At 40.8% G+C, this 20,078-nt stretch overlaps 1 protein-coding gene and 1 pseudogene across 2 annotated transcripts in view; both read right to left on the bottom strand.

Annotated features, from left to right (window-relative positions):
- Nucleotides 1–20,078, bottom strand: part of UHRF2 (ubiquitin like with PHD and ring finger domains 2) — a 124,780-nt gene that overhangs the window by 88,411 nt on the left and 16,291 nt on the right. Inside the window, exons 2-3 of one of the 2 annotated variants that reach the window (XM_020810371.3) lie at nucleotides 7,540–7,782; nucleotides 2,040–2,302 (exon numbers count right to left, since the gene is read on the bottom strand). In XM_020810371.3, coding sequence (XP_020666030.1) covers nucleotides 2,040–2,302; nucleotides 7,540–7,782 — 506 coding nt within the window. The remainder of the gene's footprint in view (nucleotides 1–2,039; nucleotides 2,303–7,539; nucleotides 7,783–20,078) is intronic. The other variant, XM_020810373.3, reaches the window with a different exon arrangement.
- Nucleotides 5,356–5,510, bottom strand: LOC140705049 (U1 spliceosomal RNA; annotated as a pseudogene).

Consider the following 20,078-nt stretch of genomic DNA (forward strand, 5'->3'; position numbering starts at 1 on the left):
TGACATAATGCCACCCAGTGTTACGGTGCAGTTCCTTCTGGACACAGGGCTCAATCATTACAATTGCTAGAACCAGATATTATTCTGTAGCTCATCAGAATAATTCACCAAATTCACCTGGGTAATACTGTAACTCTCACCTTCTGCCAAAGCTTTGCAATGCAGTCTTTCCCTACATCAAGAGTACTTACAGTTTTGCCATGCAATTCCGAACATAATTACTTTCCAACTCCTGTGATAATAATGTTCTGTCCAGAAGTACAAACCTTTGCTTATGGAAAGTTCTGAAAATTTCCAGAGCAACGCACACCATATACAGAAGTTACCAGCAAAGTTGTTTATGGCTAAACAATTATGCTTAGGATGGAACATTTACTTTTCAAGTAAGAGATCTTGCTCAGTACTTCCTGCACATTTACAAAGAAAACTAAAGAAAAGCTCATTAATGTCACAGAAAACCCCACTTCATTATAGTTTTACACTGAAAGAAACATCTGCGCTACATAATGCTAACAATAATTCTGAAATATGCTCCAGCTACTGTAGTATAACAGTTCTACTAGTCCAATGCCAGTATTTTAACATTTGATACAGAGCAAATAGCATGCACACTTGCAAAGAAGGACATGTATGAGTTTCAAGTGGGAAACATTCATTTTTATTGCTGTCATTTTAGTGATTTGATTGCCTTGACTTAACGTAATCTTATCTGACCTCGGCAGGACACACTCTTCTCTCCAAATGGTTATCTTTACTCTCAAAATCTATTACATTTTCCCACTCACAGAGAGCTTTGGAATCCGCAACCAGATGGGCGGGATATAAATCATATAAATCAAATAAATCAAATAAATCAAATAAATCAAATAAATAAATAAATAAATAAATAAATAAATAAATAAATTTGACCATACTGCTGCACAAATATAGAAGAGGAAAAGCACTTTCAATATAACCCTTTGCCAATCTACTTTGAAAAAATCCCACTGTTTCCTTCCAGGTAATTAACTGTATTTTTGCAATGCTGACAAAAGAGTTCCATATTATTTTAAATGTTTTCCCTCCTTCTTGAAACTAGACCCATGCAATCTGTTAATAGATACTTTCACTTAAAATTGTTAAGAAAGCAGAAACTGATTATGATACGATGGCATCCCACCAATTTAAGTGAATCAGTCACTCCTTTGGTATTGTCTGGGACACAGAAACACAACCAAGACTACCATAATAAAAACATTATGATTTTTTTTAAAAAGGAAATTGAAATCTACTCCTACATGCCCATGGATCCCACGTAAAATAAGCAATTCCTATTGCCTGTCCAGAGTCAAATTGAGTGCATGTCCATATATACGTACATGCATCAATCCCCCAACACACCATTCTCCATTTCCTTCTTGGTGAGGCCCACTGTAGGAGAGAGATTCTGCATGCATATGTAACACTGGCATTTCTGATATTGATTTTTCCAATGCAGGAGGCTCATGCATCATGCGGTGGAAAGTTCTCTACCTGCTTAGTAAGTCACTTATATCAAAGAAAGAATCACAGTGATACAGTGACTCTGTCATTCCAAGATCCTTTTTACCATAAATATTTATACAGTAAAGCAAGTAATACACTAACATGTTAGTCTTCTTAGACCATTTTTGCCTACCCAATATCAATTATTTGGACCTAATATCAGTTGTTGTACATTTCCACATATTTTTTAAAATATTAGGTACCAATGGAACTCCATAAATATCTTCTGGGGGGAGAAAATCTACAGTCAGATTAAATTATGGTTTCATATTCGATTGGAAGGCCAAATTTCTTAAAGGAAATAACAAAAGCAAATATTATATTGAAACTCTGAAAAGAAATTAATTCATGCCTAAAAAACAAACTGAAACATTTTATAGTTTTCAAATACTATTTCCTTTATACCTGAAATGAGAACTTGCCTTCTTAAGGATTCCATTTTCGTAAAAATGTTTAGCTTATACCAACCATATAAATTCACATGGTGGCCTCATAATAATATCAGCAGCACTTACTCATCATACTTGATATGATATATATTATCTTCATCATTGTCCATATAATCTGAATAAGACGTAGAAGGTGCATTGTCCAAATTATTCGTATTTTCTCTAGAATGATCTTGGCTTAAACTTCCATTAGTCCTTTTGTAATTACTTCCACCCTTTCCTTGAGCTTTTCCATTTTTATGTCCTTTTGTTGTTCGAGTTACATTTTCTATATGGGCTTCAAACCAGGATCCTATAGTGACATCTCGGGCATCCACCAATTCATTTATCTAAAAATAAATATAACATTTAGTTAATGTTAAGCTGAAAAACTGAACCAATAATTTAATGAGGTGCATTTTAAACCAACTGTAATTAGCTGCATTACTTTAGGTATTTTTTTTCCTCTTTACCTTTTAGAAATATAATAGAACCTTGTACAGTCTGTCAAAAATAATTTTTAAAGTGCATTTTTAAGAGTACAAAAATACAGATTTCATGTAAAAGCAACTCCTTTTTTGTGTTCTGCTCTTCTCTCTTTCACATCATTGTTCACAATCACCAGGATTTAATGGATGTTGATGTTTTCTAACAATGCTTCCTGTCTCCTGATTTCAATCTGCAGAATTTCTAGCATTTGACTTCATGTTTTAAACCTCCACACACATGTTGATTTTCCCAGAGTACTGAAATTATTTAGCCCAGAAAACATCTCCCAACACAGCACTTAGCACTGATGAGGGAAACTGATGTTCACTTTGTTACATATAATCTGTCTACAGAAATCTTATATAGGGAGAATTAAGGAGAAAAGCAGGATAAAAATATTTTAAATAAATAACTTAATAAGCTAGACCAGAGGTCTCATACTCAATTTCATCTTGGGCCACACTGGCATTATGGTTGCCCTCAAAGGGCAGGTTGTATCTGTAAGACTATATACATGTATCTGCTTTTTAACATATTAAATATAATCCTCCTCATTCAATTATTACTGGTTTTAGTAATAACTTAATAACTAGCTCTGAAAGTAAAAGTCTATGAAACAATGGCAAGCAGATATTCAAGTGTACTGTACAACTATTGTACAATTTATTGAAAAGTGAGTTTTAGAAACACCCATTGACGCCTACTCCACAGCCCCACTCGTGTTTGTTTGTTTTGTTAATTATTCACCAAAGTCTCCCACCTTTCCCTTGTGCTTGCCACAGCCCTCAGCCCTTGTTATCACCTGGTCCTCACTCGTTTCCGTAGCAGATGCGGGAAAGGAGGCAGAGATGGTTGCTGCTAGGTGACACCATCAAACAGTCCTTGCCGGGAGCCCTTAGAACAGGAGTGGGCAATAGCAAGGACTACATTTCCCAAGGTGTTGCACGCCACCCAAGTGGCTGCACTTTCTGACTCTTTGGTGCTTGGAATGCTGGGATTAAAGTCCCGGTGGGCAGATTCCAAGTATCTTTGTCATTGCTTTGCGAAGCATGGTCCCAAACATTGCTACGCGAAAATCGCCCATAGGAACCGTAGTTAAACAGAGCGCAAGATCGCTCCGAAAAAGTAATCGCTAAGTGATTTCATTGTTAAATGAAGCAATCGCTAAGCGAGGTACCACTGTATATGCCTTTATGGCTCAATTCCAGAAACTCAAGACTGTATTGTTCCTCTACCCTGTTCTTCTGACCTTTACTTAGATGATCTGGAACCCATTCCCCTTAGCTACATTGTGGCAATGACAGAGGAACATGCAAAGGAGTGACTCTGATGGAATAATGTCAAGGGGTGGATATGCCCCATAAGCCATCCAATAATCATAATGTATTAAATCACAAAATTCGAATAGTATGATTTCAACATAAGACTCAAATCTATGCCCTTAGGTGAGTTACTACACAGAAGTTGTAAGCCTTGGTAATATCCTTTTAAGAAATGAACTATTAACAATGCCTGAATTCCAGCTCCAGGATTATTTAGTATAGTATCAGCAAATTTCTATGGTAACTGAATTTTAAATGAAGCATGTGAAAAGACTTCTACATTTTGAGCCAAATCAAATCAGCAAGCACGCTCACTTGAAACAGTCTGTAAAATCATCTAAGAAACCTGAATTTCCATTACTGCGAAACGGAAAAAAAACATGCAAAACAATCTATTACCAAATATAAATTGGCATCTTATTAGAAAAAGTATGCTTTATCACATAAAGCAGATTTCACTTATTTTTCATTCATTCTAGTAAAGTCCATAGAAAAAGAAAAATACATTTTAGGTGTGTCATGTCACATGTTACTAACAGACATATACTGTACTCCAGTTAACACCATCTAGTATTAAATCAAGAAGATATTAACAATGGAGAAAACATGAACCCAATCCAAACAAGCAATTCTCTATTAGTTATCTTTGTAACAATACAAATAGAGGTGCCAGCAGAATGGTAATGTTTTCAATTACAAAAAAGCAACCAAAGTGAAAACTTCTCATTAACCAGAAAATAAAAGATCACAAAAACATTCAGATTCCAGTACTGAATAATATTATGACCAGTTAAGAATAAATAATTATTGTAATTCTCTTCTAATTGAAGTTTGTTATCACCGCCACCACAGCAATATCCCTGCTTTCTCACATATTTCTCTGTGTCTTCTACCCTACTAAAATGAGTTAAAATGACCTACAGACACCATTACTCCAAAGGAAAACCCAAAGGCTTTAGTTTTAGTTTTGTCATGCCAAATTTAGTTTTATTCTTTATTCTTTCTACCAAAATGATCACAGGTAATGGAACAAAACAAGATTTATTGTTTAAAACCATAGGTCACCACAATATCAACAGCAACACGAAACTGCACTGACCCCATATATTTATACATAACACTGGGAATTAAAAAAAGCAACTCAGATAAAGGCACAATAGCCAATCTTCTTAATGTCAATTACTTGAGCACTACAGCTAAGATTAAAGTTTCCCTCGCCAAACCCTTCAGATATCACAACTCTGATGTCAATACTCATTGCTTTTTTCTTCTTATACTGTATTTTTCGATCCATAAGACGCACTTCCTCCCCCAAATAGTCGAGGAGAAAGTATGTGCGTCTTATGAAGCAAATACAATTTTAAAAAAGGGTTCAACCACCACCACCCAGAAGCCTCCCACTGCCATGCTGGGAGGCCTCTGAACTGGCACCAGAGACTGCTTGCTGTTTAGACCTCACCATTCTGCACTGCTGGCTGTCCAGGATCTGCTTCCTGGAGCCCACCTGGAAAACCAGCAAGGCTAACAGGCCTATGGCAGCAGGCAGTGAAAACAGCCAAGGACCAAAGGGGAAAGAGTAATTCTAGAAAGACCAGGGGAAACCACAAACACAGTCCCCCACTTAGGCAGTTGATTTTCCCACATTTGGGGAAATCACAGGAGTCAGCACATCCAAAGTGCAATAGATGAGCCTCACCCTGGGAAAACCACTTTGATGATCATGGTATCTCCCCTGCCAGGTATGAGTTGGAATGGCCCCTGAACCTCCTGCCCCTTTCTGTGCCCTGCCCCCCAAGAGAGCTACTCAGTGTTTTGGGGTGCCCCACAGGACCCCCATCAGGGGCTGGAATGTTCCTCCCACAATCCTCCAGTGCACAGATATTAGCATACCTAATATACGGGGAAGGCAAGGAAAGCGGGGAAATTCAAACTTTCAGTTAGTGAAGAGGCTGCTTGTCTGCTTCCTTGCTAGTCCAAGCAGTTAGTGAGCTGGGAGAGCGACCTGGGACTGCCTGATATTGTCGTTTTGAAATGTAAAATTTAGTTTAAAAGCTGTTTGTTTGGGGTTAGTGCTTGGGTGAAAAGGTGCTCCATTTGAGTTGAAACCTGCTTGTGTAGAAATGTCCATACCAGTACTTGCTTTAAAAGCTGCCTGGGAAGCCGTTCATACCAGTGCCGATCAGCTGTTAGGTGGGGAGAGGGGAGGGGAAAAGAGCAGGAGCGGAGAAGAGTACAAAATGGCTGCCATCTGCCTGCTGGCTTTTAGCTGTTTGGGGCTCTTTTTTGGCTGTTCTGGGGTCTACCCACTGTGAAGAGCCAGGCTCAGTCTACAGTACTTGGTAAGTGACTTTCTTTTACGTTTTTTAAAATTTCTGACCTTCCCCCCCCCCATAAAAATGCATTAATTAATTTTCAATGCATTTCTATGGGAAATTTGGATTCAACTTGCAAACTTTTCAACAAGTTCTGGGCATCTAATAGAGAATGTATTTCCAAAGGGTGTTGCAGCAAGGAAACTAACTGTGCCTCATGACTTCTAACTGGATTACAGTACCTGCTTCCTGATTTAAGCTTCTATAGTTTGTATTCAGTTTTTCTGGCTCGGCAAGAACATTGTTCCTGGCTTGTGTGGCCTAACCTGTTGTGACTTGCATGCTATAAACATTCAATTATGTCACAAAACCGAGATTTGGTGTTATGCTGAGCATGTGCCGGTGAATAGAATCAGGTTAAGCTTTGTGTTGCTGTTCTTTTGCATAACCTAAAGTAAATAAGGAAAACCAGCTGCTAAATAGTTTAATTCCACTATTTATCCTCCACACAACTAAAAGGGACCTCTCAATGCAGTGCCAAATCAGACAAACCATTTCTAACTTAATATAGGCTTGAGCTGTAGCTAGGCAGAGTTGCACAACAATCTCATCTGTGTATTCGCGAAGGCTTTCACGGCCGGGATCTAATGGTTGTTGTGGGTTTTTCGGGCTTCTTGGCCATGTTCTGAAAGTGGTTCTTCCTAACGTTTCGCCAGTCTCTGTGGCCGGCATCTTCAGAGGACAGCAAACAGAGCACAGTTTGTGCCAAAATAAATAAATAAATTGTAGGGGACCACTAAAATGGCAAGGAAGCTTAGTGTGGTACACAGCAATATTTATCTTTGTACCTATAACAGGTTACTAAAGGTTACCTGGGGAAGACCTCAACTGCTCAAAACTGGCAGAAAGGTGATTGGGGTGGCTCAAGAAGGTACCAGGTTCTACTGAGAAAAGTTTGAAAAGTAATAAGGCATACCCAAGGTCAGACAATTCTAAAAGAAATTATGCTTTGATGTCCGACTACAAACTTCTAATGTCTGGTTTTGTTTTCACTCTGCTGATTAATTTAATATAAACATTCAAGAAATTGGCTGACAGAAATGTGCTGAATGACCAGGTGCATGATCTGAAAACGTATTACAAGGGCTGGGATTCTGACCATCACTGAGTCTCAGTGTAGACCAGATCCCCGAGAGTGATGCACAACTAATTTCCATATGTCATTCACTTCTGTTTTTAGGGCTCCCAACAGGCAGAAAGCATGTGAAGTTTTTCTCTCTGCATTATTCTTTCACTGTTTGTACTTTCCGCTTTGCTGTCTCTCGCCTCTTTAATAGTTTTGTACCTTTCTTCCATAAGAGAACTGATATTTTACTTGACATTTGACTTCATAATGTTCATGGGAGTAGACAACAGACAATTATATTAAATTAGCAATCCAAGGTTACAAAAAGCCATAAATACCTTGTATTGTCCAATGCCAGGATCAATGAGAAATGAGCGGGCAGATGTAGATGGCAGATTAGATGTTTCACTGTTTGCTCCTTGCTTGACTTTGTTCTTACAATTGGCAACTGCACAGGGACTGGGTTTTCCATCTTGATTAGTCAGTGGAGTACTAGAAGCATCAGAATCTGAGCGTATCAAAAGTTGAACTATATCATTGAGTCCAACATTGTAATCAAATAAGGTATGTCCATCTTCAAGCTATCCAAAATAAAATCCAACAAAGCAGCAATCAGAAAATGCCATTTACATCATATGTATTTTGAAAATATGAAGATCTACACCAGCATATCGTTAAAAGATTTTCAGACATGCTAAATTCAGCTATAAAGAAACCTTCACCAGGTGCAGCTGAAAATAATAACAAGTACTCTTCTGTGAAAAGGTCAAGGTCATGCTCACCAAGTAGCCTCATGTTACACTGGCTAAAATCCTGTTGCACAGCTACACATTTGCAATGCAACCTTCTTGGCAATGCCACTGAGATTATGGAATCACTCCCAGAGAAGCTATGCCTGGCCCCCACCTTGTACACATTTAGGAGGCAGTTAAAAACATTACTCTTCAGGGAGGCATTTCATGTTGACCCCGGTTGAATGCCTCGCCTTCAGTCTCACTTCTCTGTGGTTTGCACCATTGGCTGTTAGCAAGGTTCCTGCTAAGCTAGGTGCGAGCACACACATACACAACTCTGTTTCCCTCCATGTAGCTGTCTTCCTCCTTGACACAGCAATCATGTTAGGTTCCAGTCACGATGGAATCCGGGGGGGGGGGGGTGAGTTGTGCACACATGCAGGGGCAAAGCTGCAAGAGAGAGAGAGAGGCAGAGCCCCACCCAGCAGGGTGGGAAATTAGAGAGTATGTTGGCTTTTAGGGTTTTTTAGACTATGCTTTTGGAATTTGTGTTGTATCTACTGTTTATTGCTGTGTAGCTTGTTCTAACTCTAAACTGCCTAGAACAGTGCTGTGGCACTAATGGGGTGGTATATAAATCAAAGTAATAAATAAATAATGCTATACACATTTACTTCTGTTTCATACAAATAAAATAGTGCATTCCTTCATATCTACCTTCATATCTACATTAATCAATGCAAAGCTACATTAGCAGTAGGAATTCATCATAATCTATGGAACTAAGGCCAACAGACTCCAACTTTTTTGATGTCAGTACTGGAGATACAGATAGAGATATCAGAAGAGATTTTAAATATAGTTTTATCATTCATATTTAAGCTTTACATTTAAAACAGAAAATAAAAGGGGAGGGGGTTAACAGATTAGAACATGCGTTCATTGCAAAACTGTAAAGGTTCCTTTTGCTTGCTATTGGGACTCTAATCCAGTGGGAATACAAACGGAAAGATACTGTGGAAATTGTGGTGTCCACTTGCTTATTCTCAATGTATGCCGGGTTTTGCCAGCCTGCAGCATTCTACCCTGGGCAAAGATGCAAAGCCTTGTCCAAAAGAATAAATGACACAAATTCTATATTAGAAACAATAACATTCAAAAGCTCTGCTTCTATCCTCAAGCTGGCCATTCCTGAACAAAAGAAATTGAAGGAGCTACAGACTTCGAAGGGAAAAAGTTGAACAAATACATGTTAAGATGTTCTACTTTTTTCAGGGTGGATTAAAAAATTAAATAAAATATATTTTTTAAAAAATAAAATGTGATTTTTTAATTTAAATTTGATTTTTATATATTTTAATTAAATATGGGCATGAATACAAAAACGAACCAGGAAGGTCATCAAAAAATCTCATTGATTTGTGTTGGTTCCAAACTGGAGAGCCCAAGCTTTCCTGAAACAATGAACTTTTTCCTAATTTAACTTCCTGGTTCATTTCCCCCACAGGAAGCCTGTCCCCAACCCCCTTCCCACTGCCCCTGTTATTTCCCTGCCTTGCCACTGCTGCCTGCTCCACCACCATCTAGATAGACAGCGGCCCAGCTTCTCTTGCAAGAGCTGGGCCTGCCATCTCTGCCTCTCTCTTTATATATAGGCAGCCGACCTATCAGCCAGCCAAATAGCCTCTGCACATGACTCAGCCATCAAGCTATGTAAAAAAAGAAAAATTCCCAAACAACCAACCCCTCAATTTGTGATTTATTTGGGGGAAAACAGCCATTTTGGAGGATCGTGCACATCTATAATTTTAATCAAATGCTTTTGGAGGAAAAATCTATCTAAAAATATTGTTTATTTTAATTAAAAATATTTCTATCCCACCTTTTCCCCCAAAAGGACCCAAGGGAGCTTACATCATTAAAACAGTATTTAAAAGCTAAAAACAGTAAGTATACAAATATTTAAAAAGAATTAAACAAATATTATATTAAAATGGTAACTAAGTTCAATGTTAAAACACATTTAAAACAGAGAACAACAATCCATTTAAAACTCATCTGAGACCACCATTCATTAAGCCTGCCTGAAGAGAAAGGTCTTGCCTGCTCACAGAAGGACAGGAATTATGGGGCCAGCCTAGTTTTCCATGGGAGGGAGTTCCAGAATCTGGCAGCAGTAACAGAGAAGGCCCTCTCCCATAGCCCCACCAACTGTACCTGTGAAGGTGGTGGGACTGAAAGGCCTCCCCTGATCTTAAAATCCAGGCAGGCTTATAGAGGGAGATGCAGTCTTTTAGATAGCTTGGACTCAAGCCATTTAGGACTGTATACAGTGGGGTCTTGACTTGAGAACTTAATCTGTATTGGAAGGCGGTTCTCAAGTCAAAAGGTTTGCAGGTCAAATCTGCATTTCCCATAGGAATGCATTGAAAACCATTTGATCCGTATCTACTCTTTTCCGTCCGTAGAAACTAATGGGAAGCTGCTATTCTGCCTTCGACCACTAGAGGGGATATTTTGTTTCTTTTTTTCTTAGGTCAAGAAAGGTTCGGAGAAGGCAGGGAAAAGACAGTCCAGGCAGTACAAGTACCAGGCAGTCCGAAGACTGTCTCCCAATCCATTCTCTAAATGCTGGGAGGAGTGAGGAAGCAGACAGGCACCCTTTTCACTGGCCAACAGTTAACTGAAAGTTCAAATTTTGCACTTTCCCTGCCTCCCACGTGGTTTTTTTTTTCAGTTCTTAACTCAAATCTAAGTACTTAAGTCAAGTCAGTATTTTCCTATGAGAGTGGTTCTTAAGTCAAAATGTTCTTAACTCAAGCCGTTCTTAAGTCAAGACCCCACTGTAGGTTAAAACCAGCAGTTTGAATTCTACCCAGAAACAGATTAGTAGCCAGCAGTGCTGCTCTAATGGGGGAGTTATATGTTCCCTGTAACCAGTCCCAATTAACAATCTGGCTGTGGCATTTTGGACCCTTTGAAGTTTCCGAACATTTTCCAAAGGCAGCCCCACGTAGAGTGTGTTACAGATATCCAATCAAGATGTAACTAAGGCATGTGTCACTGTGGAAAGATCAGACCTCTCAAGAAACAGGTGCAGCTGGCATACTGGTTTTAACTGTGCAAAGGCACTCCTGGCCACCACTGAAACCTGGGCATCCAGGTTCAGAGATGAATCCAGGAACACCCCCAAGATGCATATATGTGTTTTCAGAGGGAGTGTAACCCCATCAAGCATACATAGGCTGCAATCCTATTCCTCAATCTGGTTTTTGACTGACCAGGAGCACTTCTGTCTTGTCTAGATTAAGTTTCAGTTTATTTACCCTCATCCAGTTCATTACTGACACCAGACATTGATTTAGAATCAAGACAGCTTCCTTGGGTTTAGATGGAAAGGAGAGACAGAGTTGGGTGTCATCAGCATATTGCTGACACCAAACCCCAAAACTCCAGACAACATCTCCCAGTGATTTCATGTAGATGTTAAATAACACAGGGGTCAAAACAGAACACTGAAGGACGCCACAGGCCAACAGCCACAGTGTCAAACAAGAGTCCATTCAAGATTCATTACAGTTGAAAGGTTATTCTGCATGAAATAAGAGCATGAGGCTTTATATTCACCCAATATTCACATTTTTTGTAAACAAATTCAATTAATTCAAATTATCCAAGCTAAGATAGCATTCACTTTTTCCACAGTAAAAATACTATAAAATAAACAAAGTTCATGAAAAGACCTTAATCCTGTTGTCGTTCTGCAAATCTATGTACAAACAATGAACTTAAATGCTAGGTTTGAAGATTGTTCGGAGTGAAATATATCCGTACCAGAATCTAATTGTGAGGAGGGTGGGGCAAGCAGTAAAAATGAAAGTGAAATCTTCTGAGTAGCTTACAAACCATGGGATCTTCGTGCACATAGCATGAAGTTCTTTATTCCCCCCCTTGAGGAGCAAAATGGCAGTAGACCATAAAAAAGACCCAGTGTGGGAAAATTTTAATGAAGTTCCTCTACTTATCAGGAAAGGAAGTATGTGTGCAAAATGCATGCAATGTAGCAAAGAAATGCAATGCCTGGTGGCCCAAATAAAACAATATCAGTAGAAGTGCTCTGATCAAAGGAACATGTCTGAAGAGACAGGCACTTCAGAGTCGTAAACTATGTGTATTTCACCTTATTTTTTAAAAAGACGGCCGTGAGGTATTGTCATGCTGGAGCAATACTATACACTCATTATTGCTACTGCATGGCACTGCATTTTTACACAGTTGATAAAAAGAAATAATGGGTTAAAATAAACAATTATTCCTTTTTAGGCAATACAGTACTGAGTGAATACAATGGGAAACACATAATATTCATGAATAGCTAAAATGATAAAGTAACAGCATTGATTTTTGTTTTGTTTAGGTGAATCCACCATCAACATAAGAAATTCTGGAAACTATCAACCTTCTAAATCACCATCTTCTTGTTCTACAGTTTCAGATCTCTCCAGGAGAGGCACACATACCCACAATTTATCACTTAAAAGAAACAAACAATCTGGAACCACCATAGATAAATTTATGATAAAAATCAGCAGATTAGAAAGAGTCAATCGATGGAAAAGGCTCAGTTGTTTATGCTACAAATTCTTCATACCGTCTGCCTGAAAGCCCACACTTTATTAATAGCCAAAGACTTCTGGTGTTCCAGAAATATAGAATAATGTTGTTGAAGTTGTGAAATACTTCCGTAACAATCATTTTGCTGCAGCAGCTCTGAAAGGATGGAACCAAGCTAACACTTCCACAAGATGTTACATGTAACTCTGTAGTGGACTGTTTTGAACAATACTGTGTATTAAGAACTAGTGTATTCTGATGACAGTGAGCAAAATCAAGAAAAAATAAATGCCATTGTCACAGCCAAAATCCTCAACATTTGGCTTAAGAGAAATGTTGAAACCCATTTCTAAAGTTTTAAACAATATATTAAAAAATAGCTGTTTCATTGTTGAGGGTGTTGAAATTTAGAAGGAACTGAATGAACACTTAAAAACAGAACTGCACACTTACAGAATGAATTTACAAGATTAAAAAAATGTATGGGACAAGCACTGTCTCCAGCTCACTTTCTTGCAAATATTGTCAATATCAGGTACCAGGGTCAAACCTGAAGTGCTGAAGAAGAGGATCATCCACGACATGGGTATCCAGCAATCACCCATCTGTAATGTCAACTACAACTAAACTTCAGAGCTAAGAGGAAACCATTCAAGAAATACAGTGGTGCCTCGCTTAGCGATGTTAATCAGTGCAGCAAAAATCGCCACTAACTGAAAACATCGTTAAGCGATTTTTAAAAGCCCACAGGAATGCACTGGAAACCCCTTCAATGCGTTCCTATGGGCAAAAAACTTACCTTTAAGCGGAAATCCTCCATACGGCGGCCATTTTCGCTACCCGGTATGCGAGGAATCCGTCCCAAAACACAGCAGGCGGCCATGTTTTTTACCCAGCTGCCATTTTGGAACCGCCAATCAGCTGTTGGGAAAACATCGCTATGCGAAAATCGGTAAGTGAAACAGCTTACCGATCATCGCAAAGCGATTTTTTCCCATTTAAAACATCGCAATGCGATCGCTTTTGTGACCGCAAAAAACAAATCGCTATGCGATTTCATCGTCAACCGGGGCGCTTGTTAAGGGAGGCACCACTATATATGTTTAGTGATGATGTTTTAAAGTCACACCAGTGAACTGGTAGAAGTCACTTAAGCACTTCGATTCAGAAACTGTTGAAGTAATGACTTCACAATTAACAGCAGTGGCCTCTTCAGCTGGTGTCCAAAGAATATTCACTTCTTTTGGACTCGTTCATTCTAAATTGAGAAATCAGTTGGGACTGGATAAAGTAGGAAAGCTTGTTTTTCCTTCCCAGATTATGAGCGAACAAGAGAATGAAGATGTGAGCTGCAGAAGACAATGTTTCACGTTTTTCATGTGGATCCAGCTGATGTTTAAGTTTTTTTAAAAAGATATTTTGTTTAACCACTTCAGTTAATAAGCACTGACATTTAAGTAAGTACATCATATATATATAATGTCATTGTCTTAAATAAAACAATTTAAGTAGTTCTCCAAATATGAGTGATTTACGTATTAAACTAAAATCAGTTCTAATATAGCTGTTTTACTAATCTGACAAGTTATCATTCTAAATATGAAATTTTCATCTGGTAGCAAATACCGAAGATTGTAACTACCAATAAGAATGAGTCTTCACATTTAAAAATCATGATTTAAATATGGTCTTCTTGACTAGTGATTTAAATCAAGATTTAAATAAAATCCATCCTGCTTTCTTTGTCCAGACCAGTGGCTTTTTATTCGCAATATGTATGCTAGTCATCCAATTCATGGCTAGTGCCACTACCACTTACCTGCATTTTAGAATAAATGTTAAAGCATTTTTTTCTACTTACGGTTTTGCTCATTGTTGTTTCCCATCAGTCCATGGAATTTAATTTCTGTACAAATATGTATGCTTTTTCTATCTTTAGATGTACCTTTCCCCCACCTATGACCTCACAACTACTACCAGGTTTCTGTCACCAACCTCCCTGTTAACAATCATTAAGGACTACTGGTAAAACTATCAGCAAGTGACTTTTTTCCTTTACACCTTACATTGCCTAAGTGACAGTCTACTAAGGAACTACTCAATCTGCAAAAGTGAGGTAAGTCTACAAAAGCTTTTGCCATATAAAACTTGGTAGTCTTTAAGACCCACAAGATTTTCTGTCATTATTTAGCTCTTCTCAGTAGTAAGAAAAACATGCTTCATTATGTCAATGTTTAGGAAATCTACAAAGGACTAACTGCTAGATCGGATAATTTCTAAAAATGCAAGATTCTATCCTCTGGAGCTGTGGGTCCCAACCTTGAGTAACCCAAGTGTTCTTGGACTGCAATTCCCAGAAACCCCAGCCAGCACAGCTGGTGGTGATGGCTTTTGGGAATTGCCATCCAAGAATACCTGGCCTACTTAACGTTGAGAATCAGTGCTCTGGAGGGATGTACTCCAAATCGATTCTGCACCAGGAAAAACAAACTATGCCAATAAGAGAAGATGGGCAAACAGGAATGCATCCTGCCTTATCATAACCTACTGTCAACTCCCAGCAGGAAAAAAAACAGATAGGTACCAACATGAGATGGGAATTAAACTTGGACTGCAAGATAGCTTGTCTCAAGTCTGTTGAGATGTAAGGCTCCCACAGTGCTCATATGCTTCAAACTGCACCAGAAATTAAGCACTATCAAGCAGCAGTAAGTGGGGGTTGCACTTTTCCATATGAATAGCTACCGTATTTTTCGTACCATAAGATGCACTTTTCCCCATAAAACAGGGGGGTGGAAAGTCTGTGCGTCTTATGGAGTGAAGAAAACAGATTATATTTTCCTGTTTTCTTCTCCTAAAAAATTAGTGCGTCTTATGGAAAGGTGCGTCTTATGGAGCGAAAAATACAGTAAATGCTTACCATTTAAGTTATTGGAAAATAGGAAGAACAATGAGTTCCCCCAACACCACCTCCATCTTCAAATAGCTAGTCATCAAAATTGTGTGGGTCAGGATTCCACAACAGCTAAATGTAACCCTGAGATGAAACCAGGGCATGTTTTTTTTTTACTTACATACCACCCCATAATGCTAAAGCTACTTCTCTGAGTGGGTTACATCAGAATTATATAAACAGCATTAGGTTGCCTGCTTGAAACAGAAGCTCTTACACTAAAGCAGGAGTGGGAAATATCCTTGGAACTGGAGGTCATTTTTCAGCTTGACCACCTGCTTTCAAGCCATGCTCTGGTAAAGGGCATATATGAAGTGAAAATGAATGGGTTTCTTTGCTTTTATTTATGCAAAATCTATTAAATATATTAATGTAAAATATATTTATTTATTTATTTATTTATTTATTTATTTATTTATTTATTTATTTATTTATTTACAATATTTTTTAGCCGCACCATTGCCAGTGGCTTAATTCATTGTATCAAATCTGTTCTCATTAATCTTACTTTGCTAAACTTAACTTATCAGGGCAGTGGAGTCTCTGCCACTGAAATTAGCAGCAGAAGAAATAGGAGCAGCAGTAAATCCAACAGTCTCCAATAGAGTGTATCAAAGGTTGCTGGGGTACTAGTAGTACCTAGTATGATATAGACATAAGAGAATGCAGGACAAAACATTAACCAATTACAACAACAAGGAAGAAACCCAGGTAGGTACACAAACAAACAAGACATGATCAGACATGTTGGAGGATATTTTAAAAATCACATCACAGAGGAAGCCATTAAAGAATAGGAAATCTTCCTTTTATGGAGCAGAATTATCATGCCTGTGGTTTGCTGCTAATTTTCAACAGCAAATTGCATTACTCAGAAGCAAATAATTCTAATTCAATTTATTCTTGAAGGGTTGGAGGCTATCAGAGAGGATGGGGTAGGGGGGAAATCTCAAATGGCCCACATGTTAAATTTTGCACCTCAACTTAGTAAAGACATAAAGAAACCTGTAGGTGACAGCATGCTGCATCTGGAGAACAGGTTTATCAGCAATGCTCAGCCAAATCATTTGTTATTGCTCCCTTTCAGTCCTTCCTCACACATACACAACAGCCGACAGAAGTGAGCAATGAGTATACTGTTAAGATAAGTTTTGGTCCTCAACCACCATACAGTGGGGTCTTGACTTGAGAACTTAATCCATATTGGAAGGCGGTTCTCAAGTCAAAAAGTTCTCAGGTCAAATCTGCATTTCCCATAGGAATGCATTGAAAACCATTTGATCCGTATCTGCTCTTCTCCGTTCGTAATAGGAAGCTGCTATTCTGCCTTTGACCACTAGAGGGGGATATTTTGTTTCTTTTTTTCTTAGGTCAAGAAAGGTTCAGGGAAGGTAGGGAAAAGACAGTCCAGGCAGTACCAGGCAGTCTGAAGACTCCCAATGCACTCTCTAAACGCTGGGAGGAGTGAGGAAGCAGACAGGCACCCTTTTCACTGCCCAACAGTTAACTGAAAGTTCAAATTTTGCACTTTCCCTGCCTCCCACGTGGTTTTTTTTCAGTTCTTAACTCAAATCTAAGTATGTAAGTCAAGTCAATATTTTCCTGTGAGAGTGGTTCTTAAGTCAAAATGTTCTAAACTCAAGCCGTTCTTAAGTCAAGATCCCACTGTATTACCCTCCTCCAGTGACTACGTAAGAGCGCAGAAAGAGAGAAATAGGCAGTTGACTAATGCAGCACACAGTGTAAACAAGCAAGTTACTCCAGAACACTGAAGAGACACACCATCTCTGTTCTGGTCAGAAACAATCTATGGCTGCAGGAAAGGTGTCTTATTCCAAAACAAAACAAACAAAAACTGGGTTTTTCTTTTTCACTCAGCTGATACAAGCAGGACCTGACGAGGCAGCAGGTAACCATTTTTGAGTATTTAGCAGATACTGCATATGCAAGCAGTAAGCCACAGCAGCTAGCAGGACTTTCTGCTAAACAGGACTCAGTACAATACTGGACTTTCTTCCCAGACAGTTTAAAATTCTGCACATATTAAGAAGAATGAGTGTACATGTGCATGACAGGCCACCAACCCAGTTCACTAATTTCACTCAGAAATATTCTGCCTTAGATAAGCCAGTACAGTGGTGCCTCGCTTAACGATTGCCTCGTTTAGCGATGAATTCGCATAACGATGTGTTTTTTAGAAAATAATATGCACCGCATAACGATGTTTCCTATGGGCGATTTTCGCTTAGCAAAGTTTGGGACCATGCTTCGCATAATGAATGCGATTTTAGGTCCCCTGTTTCACTTAACGATGTTTCTTTTTTCAATTAAAAAAGTGTCTTAGAAGGGTCAAAAACCGTTCTAAATGCTTGGATTCGTTAGAGGACCCCTTAAATCATGTGCAAACCTGATTTGGCTTTGATCTGACTTTTCGTTAATTTTTTGTGATTTTTTTTTTGGCCCATAGGAACCAATGGACCTGTCAAAATCTGACAGCTCCATGCTTTCCTATGGGGGAGAAAACAATTCACCATAAATTAACGAAAGTTCAGATCAAAGCCAAATCAGGTTTGCACACGACTTAGGGGGTCCTCTAACGAACCCAAGAATTTAGAACAGTTGCTGAGTCTTCGTTAATTTTTTGTGAATTTTTTCTTCCCCCATAGGAAATAATGGAGCTGTCAGATTTTGACAGCTGTCAAAAGTTGGGGGGAAAAATTCAGAAAAAATTAACGAAAAATCAGATCAAAGCCAAATTAACTTTTGCATCGTTTTAGAGGGTGCAGAAGCTAATCCAAGCATTTAAAACCATTTTTGACCCTTTTATGACACACTTAATTTTGCAAAAATTGACTTCGCAAAGCCATTGAAATGTACAGTGGTGCCCCGCATAGCGACGTTAATCCGTTCCAGGATTAACGTCGCTATGTGAAATCGTCGCTGAACGGAACAAAAAACCCCATAGAAATGCATTAAATCCTGTTTAATGCGTTCCTATGAGGCAAAAACTTACCGTTCAGCGAAGATCCTCCATAGGGGCGGCCATTTTCGCCACCTCGGTAAGCGAGGCATCCGTCCTGAAAAGAGCCGCGGCCATTTTGCAACCGCCCATCAGCTGTTAAAAAAAGCATTGCTTTGCCATGATCAGTTCCCCAAGCACGGAACTGACCATGGCAGAGCAAAATTCCACCACCAGCCAGCTCCCCACAATGCCCTGCCTCCTTGGCAGGGCTCTCCCGGGGTGCAGACGGGCAGGCCAGAGGGGCAGGATGCGTCCGGGCCACTGCCTGGGCAGCCGCGGGGCAAACCCACACTGCTCAGGGCACGGGGCCTCTCCTTCCTGGGGCCAGGCTCCTCCGCCTCTCCTCGGTCCTTGGGGGTCCCAAAACCCAGCGAGCCTTTCCAGGGCCGGCCCGCAGACAGGGCATCGGCTGCCAAAGGTGCTCGGCTCCGGCTTCTGCCTCCGCCCCCCTCCTGCCCGTGGCGCCTGGCGGGTGGATGCGGCCGCGCTCGCAACCCGAGCCAAGCGGGGAGGGCAAGGAAGGCCCCCGGGAGGACTGCTGGCAGCAGCAGCCAAGCACACGCGCCCCGGTTCCCGCTCCCATGTGCAGGAAGGCAAGCTCAGCTCAAGCGGGAGCCCGGGCGCCGAAGGGGCGGGGAGGGGGTCTCTGCCGCTCCGTCCCCGTCCAGCGCTGCCGCCCTGATCCCGGTCCCCGGCGGCCTCCTCCTTTGCAGCTCTCTGGCTGCGCGCGGGGATTGGGGCCAGGTCCTTTCCCCCTCCTTCCGCAGTTGCTTTGCCCTGAACGGTTCCCCAAGCAGGGAACCGATCAGGGCAAAGCAAAATTCCACCCAGCCCCGCACAATGCCGGTCTCCTCGGCGGGGCGCAGACGGGACGGAGAGGGGTCTCTGGCGCGCCGCCCCCATCCAGCGCTGCCGCCCTGATCCCGGTCCCCGCCACTTCCTCCTTTGCAGCTCTCTGGCTGCGCGCGGGGATTGGGGCCAGGTCCTTCTCTCCTCCTTCCGCAGTTGCTTTGCCCTGAACGGTTCCCCAAGCAGGGAACCGATCAGGGCAAAGCAAAATTCCACCCAGCCCCGCACAATGCCCGGTCTCCTCGGCGGGGTGCAGATGGGGCGGGGAAGGGGTCTCTGGCGTGCCGCCCCCCCGTCCAGCGCTGCTGCCCTGATCCCGGTTCCCAGCCGCCTCCTCCTTTGCAGCTCTCTGGCTGCGCAACGATTGGGGCCAGGTCCTTCTGTTCTCCTTCTTCAGTTGCTTTGCCCTGAACGGTTCCCCAAGCAGGGAACCGATCAGGGCAAAGCAAAATTCCACCCAGCCCCACACTATGCCCGGTCTCCTCGGCGGGGTGCAGATGGGGCGGGGAAGGGGTCTCTGGCGCGCCGCCCCCTATCCAGCGCTGCCGCCCTGATCCCGGTCCCCGGCCGCCTCCTCCTTTGCAGCTCTCTGGCTGCCCGACGATTGGGGCCAGGTCCTTCTCTCCTCCTTCCGCAGTTGCTTTGCCCTGAACGGTTTCCCAAGCAGGAAACCGATCAGGGCAAAGCAAAATTCCACCCAGCCCC

The sequence above is a fragment of the Pogona vitticeps genome, chromosome 2 (assembly GCF_051106095.1).
Source record: "Pogona vitticeps strain Pit_001003342236 chromosome 2, PviZW2.1, whole genome shotgun sequence".
NCBI classification, from domain to species: Eukaryota; Metazoa; Chordata; class Lepidosauria; order Squamata; family Agamidae; genus Pogona; species Pogona vitticeps.